The sequence below is a fragment of the Dasypus novemcinctus genome, chromosome 1 (genome assembly GCF_030445035.2).
Source record: "Dasypus novemcinctus isolate mDasNov1 chromosome 1, mDasNov1.1.hap2, whole genome shotgun sequence".
Taxonomy (NCBI): domain Eukaryota; kingdom Metazoa; phylum Chordata; class Mammalia; order Cingulata; family Dasypodidae; genus Dasypus; species Dasypus novemcinctus.
The window spans coordinates 135,678,217-135,690,766 of NC_080673.1; the positions used below are offsets into that span (position 1 = coordinate 135,678,217).

The window sequence follows — 12,550 nt, forward strand, 5'->3', positions numbered from 1 at the left end:
CGTTTTGGAGCATTGCTACACAGCATGAATTATAGTTTATGTTGTAGTTTACTCTCTCTCCCAGTCCACCCAGTGGGTTATGGCAGAATATATAATGTCCTGCATCTGTCTTTGAAATGTCATTCAGGACAATTCCAAGTCATGAAAATGCTCACATATCACACCTCTTTTTCCCTCTCCCTGCCTTCAGCAACTCTTGTGGCTACCGTCTCCACATCAATGATATAATTTCCTCCATTGCTAGGAGTCATAATAATTCTATAGTAGAATAGCAGTAAGTCCACTCTAATCCATATTTTATTCCTCCATCCTGCAGACCCTGGAATGGCGATGTCCGCTCCACCTCTAAATTGAGAGGGGGCTTAGAGCCCACATGACTAGTGGGTGGAATTCTTCTGCTTACAGCTGTAGACTCTCTTGGTTGACCATCCACACCTTCCTGTTAGCCGACCCAGGTTAAGTCCAATGAACCAGAGGATAGATGTTGCAACTCTGCTGAGGCTCACGGCCCAGCTGGCAAATAGGCAGTCAAGAGATTCAAGTCTCCCGAGCATACACCAATCCCAGTGCCCACCAGAGGTTCAGTAAAAGTGACAGAAGAAGCATGCGTAGAGAAGTCACATCTGAGTCCAATTCCATCACACTCAGGAGCACAAATTCCAAAGTAGGACTCACTGGCAAGGCACTGAACTCCAGAGTCATTTGTCATGACCGTAGGACCTGGGTGTCTCAGGCCTCCCCAGGATGAGGGCATAACACCTTCCTGCTCATTGTTTGGGTTTCCACCCACTGATATAACACACTATGACATGATGAGCACTCACACACTCCCTAGAAGCCTGCCCCAGATGCTTCTCCCCCAACCCCCATCAAACACCTTAAACCAGTAACCTGGGAGGTGTTATTCTTTTCCAGCCTAGTACATAAGCTTCATTATGATTCTAAAGTAATGGTTTTCCTGTGCCCTTTGGTTTATATTGTGTGGTACTTAGGAAAAGTTATTTGAAAATAAGACACAATTTCTTAAGACTTCATGTTAAAATTCTGATTTTAATATAATGCTTCAGTGTGATTGAGAGTCCACTGCTCGGGAAGCGGACTTGGCCTAGTGGTTAGGGCCTCCGTCTACCACATGGGAGGCCTGTGGTTCAAACCCAGGGCCTCCTTGACCCGTGTGGAGCTGGGCCATGCGCAGTGTTGATGTGCGCAAGGAGTGCCCTGCCATGCAGGGGTGTCCCCCGCATAGGGGAGCCCCATGTGCAAGGAGTGCGCCCTGTAAGGAGAGTCACCCAGCGCAAAAGAAAGTGCAGCCTGCCCAGGAATAGTGCCACACACAGAGAGCTGACACAATAAGATGACGCAACAAAAAGAAACACAGATTCCCGTGCCACTGACAACAACAGAAGCAGACAAAGAAGAACACAGAGCAAATAGATGCAGAGAACAGACAACTGGGGCGGGGGGTGGGTAGGGGAGAAAAATAAATAAAAACAAATAAATCTTTAAAAAAAAACTTAAAAAAAAAAAAGAGTCCACTGTTCTTCATTTCTGACTTACCTGGCATGGACGGCTATTGTTAATGATGACTTATTTTTCCAAGCCATTAATTACCAAAATATTTAGTCAATTTATACCTACTCTCCATGTTTATTGTAGATACTCTTCAGAAATATAAGCAATATATTTAGATGAAATTATTAATGGCAGTTTTCTTTGGGTGGTAAAAATATGGATGCATTTTTCCATTTTTCTACTTTTCTGTATTTGCAAATAGTCTATAATGAATATTATTTTCATAATAGAAAATAAAACATTTTAAGGACTATTTTGACTAATAGCTTATTTTGATAATTGTATCTTTTTGTAAAAAATGAAAATCTACTGTCAACAAAGCTGTGTTTCTTGTGTACACTGTGGGGAGCTTATAATTTTGTTTTGTGTTTGTTCAGCGTTTAATACCTTAATAGGATTTCTGAAGGTATTTGGCTGTTTGCTTTTACTTAGCTTCTTTGACTTTACTCAAAGTTTGTCTCAGTTCTCATGCTCTTTCTTCAGATTATTGTATTGTTCTCCCTAAATTTCTCTCAAATCTGTCAATTTATCCTCTCTGCTTTAATTTAAACCCTTATCTTTTCTTGCTTGTATTATTACGAAGGACTACAACTGGTTTCAATGCCTTTAGTTTTAACTCATTCCAGTTCAGTTGCTCTACAGCCAGAACAAGTAGTTTACTCTTCTGAAAGGTTGATCCAATAGTAGCACACATTCCTTAAAAACTTTATTTGGGTTCTCCACATGTGGGATGAAATCGAAATTCCTTAACTACCCAGAACCCATCCCTTCCTTTCCAACATCATCTTCCTACCACCCTTCACTCCTACCCATACCCTTGAAGTACTTCTGAAACCTTCATAACCTTGTTTCCTTTGGATAAACTTTACATTTTTAGTCTTCCTCACCTTGTTGCTCCTATCCTTTCCCCCCCAAGAGACTACTCAAATAGATCTCTGTGAGACCTTTTCTGTTCTCCCTACATGAGAGCTACATCCTGAGGTCCCATAGCATCCTAACTACTTAAGCAGTTTGTTGCTCCAATTGCAATGTGTCTGTCTTAACTCCAAAGGTAAGGAATATATTTTAATAATTTTTATCTTTGTAGTTAATAGCCCATGTTATATGCTTAATAAATGTTCACTAAATGAATTAGTGAATGTGTAAATATTCTTGTGGGGACATATTGGTGTGATGTGATATATTTATTAAATAATACACAGTATAGTGTGGGCTTACTAAGGGGTCCGTGGTTTTCACCTGAGTGGCAAAGGGGTCTGTGGAACAACAAAGGTTAAGAACTCCTGCTCTATGGTGTTTCTGCGTGATGGAACTGGACTCAGATGGGATCTCTTTTCACAAGACTCTTTTTTTTTTTTCTTTTTAAAGATTTATTTATTTATTTAATTCCCCCCCTCCCCTCCCCCCCAATTGTCTGTTCTCAGTGTCTATTCGCTGCGTCTTGTTTCTTTGTCTGCTTCAGTTGTCGTCAGCGGCTTGGGAAGTGTGGGCGGTGCCATTCTGGCGCCATTCCTGGGCAAGCTGCACTTTCTTTCATGCTGGGCGGCTCTCCCTACAGGGCGCACTCCCTGCGCGTGGGGCTCCCCTACGCAGGGGACACCCTTGCATGGCGCGGCACTCCTTGCGCGCATCAACACCACGCACGGGCCAGCTCCACACGGGTCGAGGCGGCCCGGGGTTTGAACCAAGGACCTCCCATGTGGTAGACAGACGCCCCAACCACTGGGCCAAGTCCGCCTCCCTCACAAGACTTTCATGCTACTTTACTGGAATTGTAGTTGGTGCTGGGGTTTAAGATATATTTAGGGGATTTGAATCTCTGGACTGACAATATGATAGCCATGCCCTGAACCTCAACAGACTTCAACTCCTACACTCTGATTTATCGGACTTACCCCACTCAGCTAACATGGAGTTGAAGAATGTCAACCACCACACCATGGAGCCTAGAGTGCCTACAACTGAAAGCAGGAGGATTGCATCCAGTATCCATGTGGAATCTAAGCCCCCTCTTGATATAGATGTGCAATGGACACAACCAATCCAAGGTCCACAAAGAAAATGTGGCATTGGTGTGGGAAGGGTGGCCATGGTGGCTGCTGGGTGCGGGGAATGGGAGGAAGAGATGAGATGGGGAGGTGTTTTCGGGACGTGGAGTTGTCCTGGGTGGTGCTTCACGGACAACTACGGGACATTGTAGATCCCCCCATGGCCCACTGGATGGCACGTGGGAGAGTGTGGGCTATGATGTGGACCATTGACTATGGGGTGCAGCGATGCTCAGAGATGTACTTACCAGGTGCAATGGATGTGTCATGATGATGGGAGAGAGTGTTACTGTGGGGGGACTGGGGGGTGGGGGCGGTGGGGTTGAATGGGACCTCATATTTTTTGAATGTAATATTTAAAAAAAAAAAAAAGAACCCCTGCTCTAGATCTCAGCCCCCTTGTCCACCACTCCTTTCCTCCTTTAAGAACCTATCAAAATTCTTTGATTCCATGGACAGAGGCCCTGAAAGAAGTGATTCAGAAAAGTTAGACTGAATATGAAGATGCTTTAGGAAAAAATTTATTTTGTATGTATTTTCCTTTTTATGTATGTTTAAGCATGGTGTGATTAAAAATGTGTCCAAAAGAGCTCATTCAGTAGATCTAAAAAAAACTTATATGCTAATAAAATCCTTCCGTACTGTTCAGTCATCTATTTACTTTGAATAATCCTCTTCCCCATCTGGTAAAATAATTTCATAGTATGAATGTTAACAAAAGCCATATAAAGCAATGCTAAAGGTAAAAGGAATATTCTCCTAGTTTAGGGTTTCCTAATAGAGACCCACGTACTCCTGGTTTCAGGAAGTCCTGGAACCTACTGAGGGGCATGTTAAATACTAGGTTTAAGCCTGTGTTTCTGTTCCGGGGGGAAGGGGTTCATTGCTTTCAACAGATCTCACAGGGCTCCTTTGCCAAAAGGTTAGGGACCATCCCTTACAGTTCTGTTGTGTCATGGTAATATATTTTACTTCATTTTTGTAAATAACTTCATTCATGTGTATATGTTACTAGCTAAGTGTGTGCCCAGGAGTGTTTCCCAAATTGTATTGTATGGACCCTCTGGATCAGAATCATCTGGGGTGCTTATTAAAAATACATACCCCACACCAGGCCAACTGAATCAGAATTTCTGAAGTAGGGAACAGGAATCTACATTTTAAATTCACATACTTGGCAGCCTTGGTTAATAACCACTGTTCTACAACCAAGGAGAAAATGAACTCATTCTTCAAGTGGAGTAAATAAGCATTTTAAAAACAATGGAGGTAAAGCGGACTTGGCTCAAGAGATAGGGCGTCTGCCTCCCACATGGGAGGTCCACGGTTCAATCCCAGGGCCTCCTTGACCTGTGTGAAGTTGGCCCACATGCAGTGCTGATGTGTACAAGGAGTGCCTTGCCACATTGGGGTGTCCCCCACGTAGGGGATCCCCACGCGCAAGGAGTGCGCCCTGTAAGGAGAGCCACCCAGCGCGAAAGAAAGTCCAGCCTGCCCAGGAGTGGCGGCTGCACACACGGAGAGCTGACACAGCAAGATGATGCAACAAAATGAGACACAGATTCCCAGTGCCACTGACAAGAATAGAATCAAACACAGAACACACAGTGAATGGACACAGAGAATAGACAACAGGGGGGAAGGGGAGAGAAATAAATAAATCTTTTAAAAAATAAAAAATAAAAGCAATGGAGGGGAATGGATGTAGCTCAATGGCTGAATGCCTGCCTCCCACTTAATGAGGTCCCAGGTTCAATCCCTGATACCTCCTAAAAAAAACAAAAACAAAATGAAGGGAACAGATGTGGCTCAAGCAGGTGAGCATCCGCCTCCCACATGCAAAGTCCTGGGTTCAGTTCCCAGTACTTCCTAGAGAGAAACAAAACAACGAGCAAACAAAAACCAACTCAAGGGAACTAATGTGGCTCAGTGGTTGAGCACTGGCCTCCCACATATGAGATTCTGGATTCAATCCTGGTTCTGGTACCTAAAACAAACAAAACACACACACAAAAAACCAAATGGATTAAGTAACTTTTACTAAGCACTTTCTACCTGCCGGGTGCTGCTCAAAATATATATTATATGGATTAACTATTTAAATGATCACAACAATCATATATTACCCCATGTAAAGAAACTGGAATACAGAGAGGTTATAACAGAAGTAGAACTCAGACACATGGTAAGCGATGGAAGTGGGATTTGAACCCAATCTGGCTTTCAGAGGCCATGCTCCTAATCATTATCCTATATTGCCTCTTTAAGCAGAATATTTTACCAGTTATGATTACTGTCTCCAGAGTTTTTGTTCTGTGGCTTAACAAATGTTTATTTTTAATACTATCATGTAAAGCTTCACTAGGAAGCAAAGGTAATGGCATATTTTTTCCTTTTCAAGAATGAATAGCTGAAAGAATCATGAAAATTTATCATATAGAATACATAGCTAAAGTACATAAAAATTTAAAACGTCAATATAAGAAAATACACTTTAAACAAAGCTAGGAAAATATACATAGGAGAGCATTAACCTGATTAAACAAAGAAAAAGCCCTACAATCACTAAGACAATACAATAGAGAATTGGATGAAAGAAATCCAAGAACCAATATGAATAAGGAAAGCTGCTCAAACTAATTGGAGAAATGAAAATTAAAATAAGGTACAATTTTACACCTGTCATATTTTCAGAAACTAAACACCTAATAATAACAACTGTTGTGAGCAATATAATTGGTAAAAGGTTGAACTTCGCGTAGACCAGGACTCAGCAATTTTGCTTTGAGAATTGTTTTTTGCTACACAAACTCTTCTACTTGTGCATAGAGATACGGTCAAAGAACAGTACATTGAAGTAGTGCTTGTAAAAGTGGAAAAGGGGAACAACCTAACTTCATCACTAGGGAAATGGATAAATTATAATATATTCATATAATAGAACTGAGCAGCTAAACTGAACTAGATCTTAAAATTGTGAGGTTTTTACTCAAAGCTGCAGAATAATATCACTTCATTTAATTGACAAATTTATAAAATATAAAAAACAATTACTTTTATGGATTTATGTAAAGTACAAAAACATTGGCTGGAATGTACATAATTCACATAAACTGGGTTACCTCTCAGAAGAGGGAAAAGATACTGGGGCGAGGGTCAACAAAAGGAATTTTTAATTTGTTTAACATTTATATTAAAGCATATTTGAAACAAAAATCACAAAATGTTAACATCTGTTAATTTGGGGTGGTGGTAAATTTTCTATACTGCCTGGCAAATACAAATATTTTAAAAATATGAGAGATTAAAAAAATATAATCTGACTTCCTTACCTGAAACATTTTTTTCTGTTTGACCAATTTGAAATTCTAGTTGAATCCTTCATGGTTTTTTTGGATCATCTACTAATCAGACAGTGGTATGTGTTTGTGACCACAGATGTAAATTACACTGATTTTCATATTTACTTATTTTGACTATGTTATTTTAACACAATACAATTCTTACTTCCTTCATACCCAGCAAGGAAAAATGAACAACTCAAGCCATTCCTCTCAGATGTATCAAATATTTTCTCAGCTATGTGAATATAATCATTCAGATTATCAAATTAAAAAGCTAGTTTTTATCCTTAAGACCAGAAAAAGTACTTTTCCAGAGTTTACAAAAAACTTTGGTCATTAAGGTAGTTTGAGTCTGACAAGCAAATAAAATTAGAGGAACATGCTTATCTTATCTCTCATTAATAGATAAGAAATAGTGGCTTAGAGAAATTAACTAGTCCAAAGCCAATCAGCTGACCAGTAGGAGAGTATAGCCACTGGATTGCTTATCTGATGTTTTCTTCTACTTTAAATTTCCACAGCTGTCAGCCTAAATACTAGCCTATAACTAGTTTCGTATTAATGGCCGATACCAGTAATCTACTTTATTGGAACTCTTAATCCATGAAGCTCTCCAGAATTCAAAGTGAGTGCCTATGAGAATGGTCATGTAACACTTAATAATTTATTATTCATTAGTAGTACAGCACCCAACACATCCAGTGCTTTTTAAATGTTTGTTGAATACAAAAGGTTGGAGGATTTAAACAATAAATCCAGCAACTTCTCTGTTAGTCCTTTCACTATTAACTCACATTAGATAAGGCCTTTATCTTTTATGAAATAGGTTAGTTCCATCTACACTATGAATTAATATTTATAAAGTGTGAGATACCTGAAGGAGTACAGAACCTAGTTTTTCCCAATTTACTAAATGGAAGATTTTTCTTCTTTTACAACATTTTCTTCTCACGATGACTTTATACATATGGCAGGGATTTGACAACACCAATTTAATTTCCTTGTTTTTTTTGTCATCCCAGCTTTTCTATATTTTTTTCATATCCTCAACCAGTGCTCCCCTTGTTCCCACCAGCAGGAAAATGAAACTGAGAGATCAAATAATTAACTGAAGATCACCTTGGTCAATTAACTCCAAAACCTGTACTTTTTCTACCATATCAGAAGAGGAAGTATGGAATAGAGCTCTGAAGACAGAAATCCTGACTCTGCCACTTAATAGCCATGTGACCTTAAGAAAGTTACTTCTCTTTGTCACATTTTCTTCATCTTTAAAATGTGGAAAATTATAGAATTTGCCACAAAGTTATTGTGAGGAATAAGGAAATAAATACAGATAATGTGCTTATTAAAGTACCTTAGTAAGCACTGTTAGTGTTAACCTTTATTCCAGACTGCTTTCATTTATAACAATAAATATTAAACTGGCTTGGGTTCAAAACCCAAGCATGTGTTCTTTAGAAAGGTAAAATCTCCGTACTGCATCCTCATTTGGGAAAGCGAACAGTTCCACCTCACAAAGTTAACCACTGACCATTTATGCATCTCCAGCAGCTAAACAGTAAAAGTTGTAATGAATAAACAGTGAAAGAGATAAAACTTCTTTTGTGTTCTCCTTCATCCAGACCACTCACTTTCTTCCCTGGTATCATACTAGTTATCCTAGGTATTTTTTAGTTCACCATCTTAACATCCCTCCCCTACTAAAAAACACCAGAGTAACTAAGGAAAAATGTAACTTTGTCACCACTTAAGTTTCTACTTACCTCGTTTTGTCACGATACCACATTTTCAACAAATGGAGTATGTGTACCAATAGCAACCATTTCAAGTCACCAGTACAGAAGGAAAAATGACATTTTTATCCTATTACATGAAAGACTATTAGAAAATATATACAATTGATATAATTAAGTCATCTCTCTTCCTTTTTTATTTGAGGTATTGGGGGTCGGGGATTGAACCCAGGACCTCTTATGTGGGAAGCCAGCACTCAACCATTGAGCCACATTTGTTTTGCCTTTTTTTTTCCCCCCAGGAAGCACAGAGGACAGAACCCAGGACCTCCCATATGGGAAGCAGGTGCTCAACTGCTTAAGCCACATCCACTCCCATCTTCCTTTTTCCTTTATCTAAATTAAAAAAATTTTTTCTTTTAATCAAATTCTTCATTCCTAAACTTTCACCACAAAAATGTACAAAATCTGTAAACTAATATTAAGCTCATTTATTAACAGGCATCCTGTCCCAGAATTATGTTTAGGTAAGTGAAATACATATCAGAACTAATTTATAGGCTATCTTACAAATACGATGATTACCTAAGGTACATTCTGTTTACCGTTATGTGAAAATAAAAAAATAAGCGTTTTAAGTTCAATGACCATAACTAGCTGTGGAATTTTTCTTCCTTAGCAATTGCCAAAATACTGGAGAACTTTTTAACACCACCTCTTTCCTCAAGTACCTTCACATTACTCTTACCATTCTTAATATAAAGGACCAAAAAACTAGCCATCCGTTTCCCTGCTAATAAGAATTTTTAAAATGTAAGGTTAAGTATTATATAATACAATACAATCAATTTATCAGTTAAAAAAATTTATTGACCCAAGATTATTGCCAAAACATTTAAGCTAAGCAAACATTTATTTAAGCTTAATGCTCTTTTTAACTCCTGCTCGAATGCCAGATAATTCACCACTATAACGCTGTTCTTCTCTGCGAACTTCACGGACCTGTCCTCTTCTGCGAATTTTGGCTCTTCTGAACTTCTCACGGTGTTTCACTCTGGGATTGCGGTCAATCTTCTTTCTCCTGGGTGTAAGTCCCCTATTTTTAGCAATCTGATAGGTAATGGCTCTCTTTGCATTCTGATCTTCAAAAGCCTGCTCGTCAGTGTTATTTTCTTCTTTCTTTCTTTTCAACTTCTGCCTGTCTTCTACTTTGAGCGCAGCTGCTTCATCAAAGTCAGAATCATCAGAAGGGTCTGTAATAGCAGAGACAGCAGTAGAAGTCTGTAAAGCAGACTTTGGCCTGGCCCTAAATGATTTTGCTTTTGGATTCAGTTCTTTCTTTCCAGCATTATCTTTAAGTGTGAGCAAATAACGAATCTCAGAGGACAGCTTCTGATCCACAACTGATAGCTCGTTGATCAAATTTCTGTAGGTAACAAGTCTTTCTATAACAGGATGTCCGTGCGCAGGGACTCGCCTAGCTTTCAGGATCAAATAAAAGCTAACGTTGGAGCAGTAGTTCAAGTACAGATTGTACTTGGTCCTCAGGTATTGGCTCCCTTTTCCGGGTGGAATAATCCCCTGCTCTACCAACTGTAGCAATGGCTCCAGCTCATCTTTCACCTCTGTCAATTTGACTTTCAAATCGTCTATCAATTCCAAGAGCTCCGGTGATTCCTTCCGCAGCATCTTCAGCTTCTCCTTCACTGAAACTTTCGCCAAATCCTTCACAACCCGAGTCTCGGCCTTTTCTACCTGAGGGGCAGGTTTTGCAAAAGCCTCCACCCAGGTGACCCCAAAATCATCCTCTTGTAGTGCTTGCGCAAGGCGCCGCTGAATGATCTGTGCCTCCTCCTCCTCCTCCCTTTCCTCCTCCTCTACCTCTTGTTGACTCTGCCGGCCTCGGGACTTGGAACCGTAGTCCGTGTCATAGTAAAGTTTTTTCCTCTGGCCCCACGACAAACTGGGATCCACAGAGGTCTCAGTCTCGCTCTGCACGGAGCTCCCATCATCATCATCATCACCACCATCGCTATCCTCCTCATCTTCATCATCCTCATCGGCAATATCTAGGCCTAGCACCTCCTCCTCCTCCTCACCATTCGCCTCATCCCCACTCTCTAGCTCGTTCCAGGCTTTAGCCAACGCGGCCCGGGATCGTGCCTCGTGGAAATCATCTACCTGATCTTGGTAGTAGCTGGACTCTCCTGGTGAAGGTGGCAATTCTAAATCATCTTCATTTTCGTCTTCCGGAGCGCGTCCTGCTTTAGCTCGCACCGCTGCCCATTTGGCCGCTCCACGCCGCCGGGATCTCCCCACCATGGCTTACACGCGGTCTCAGGTTTTACACCGACGCGGGGATTTCCGCCACCTCTGACCTCGGTGCAGGAACCGTGGGGTCCGGGACCACTCCGCTTTAGCCAGCAGGGCGCTCGCCAACCACGCGAGTCTGCCGGTGCTCAGGTTGGCTAAAGGAACTTCCGTCTCTTTCCTCCCAAGACACTCTGTGAATTAGGACTTCCGTTAGGTCCCGTACGCCTAGTTACGTTAACGCACCTCCCTTTTCCATGTACCCTTTAATGCCTATTGCTTCCGGTTAATTAAAATCTTTCCGTGTAGGAACCACAGATATAGAAAGTTCCGTTCCGTACAGTCCTTTCCTGAAACTTCCGCTCTTACTCTCGCGAGCCTGGGCATAGCTGGGGCGATGGGCTCGTGACCTAACCGCGAGACAAGGCCTCGGACTCCATTAGAGGGCGCTCTCGTCTGCGCCTAGGAGAGGCCTTGGGGCGGTGGTCCAGTCTGCTGTACTGCGCATGTACTGGGCGGTGCTTCCGACCATCACCCGAGTGTTGCTGCTTATAATTTCCTGTCTTAATGGGGTTAGTTTTATTTCCTCCCCTGTAAGGCTGGAGGTTAATGAGCTTGTTTTTCTCTCTGTTGATTCCAGCCACCCCCTACTCCCACAACTTCCAAACCCCACGTTTCTGATCATCAGGGCCTGAGGTGGAGGTAGTGCAGCTCAACCAGAGAACCCGAATCCTGGCGTCGGCGCTCGGGCGGGTGTTAGCTCAGCCCCATCTCCCTGCCTGCAGGGCTCAGTGACTCCACCGGGCTTGTAACTCCTGGGTGTTCCCGAGGGGTGACGGTGCGAGTAGGTTTCAGGAGTGATTCCCCTGAGAAGAGGGAAAGCACCGGATTTCTCTTTTGGCTGAAAAGTTTCGTTCTTAAAGATGACACATTTAATCTCAGGGACGAATCCATTATTTATTTTCGTTCCTTCGTTCATTCATTCATTTTTAAGCATTTATAAAACTCCAGACATGTATGCCAAGCAGCATGTTAGACCCTGAGAGAACACTAGTGAGCAAAAGCAGGCACTGTTCCCGCTCCCCTGGAACCTGCCATCTAGCGAAGGAGACGCATTAATCAAGTAATCACACAAAATATAAATTTTAATTGGGAAAAGGACTCTGCGTGAGCACACCTAACCTGTGTTAGTTAACCAGCCTTAAGCATCTGAAAACACTAAACAAAACATGCCGTTTACACTGCTGCTATTGAACACATCGTTCTCCTTATTGAGAAAGGGTTTCGAACCCTATCCCATCCCAACCTATGGGAATTTCTACTGTGTTCAAGAGACAGTAGGCATCACCTCTTTGAGCTCTTCCTTAACTCCCTGTCTTCCTCAGTTCTTCCATATCAATAGGTTTTTACCATCACTAATATTTTAAGCACCTAGAACAGTGCCTGGCACAGGGAAGGCATTTAACCAGTATTCGTTTATTGAAACGAGTAAGTATTGAAATTACAGTATTTCATCACCGAACTCAGGTACTATATAAAA

The 12,550-nt window shown here is 41.3% G+C and overlaps 1 protein-coding gene across 1 annotated transcript; it reads right to left on the reverse strand.

Moving 5' to 3' along the window:
* Positions 1–9,548: 9,548 nt before the first annotated feature.
* UTP3 (UTP3 small subunit processome component) lies at positions 9,549–11,298 on the reverse strand. Its single transcript, XM_004477545.4, has one exon. It carries the CDS (start codon positions 11,020–11,022, stop codon positions 9,613–9,615), a length of 1,410 nt encoding a protein of 469 aa, XP_004477602.2. The 5' UTR covers positions 11,023–11,298; the 3' UTR covers positions 9,549–9,612.
* Between the last annotated feature and the right edge of the window lie 1,252 nt (positions 11,299–12,550).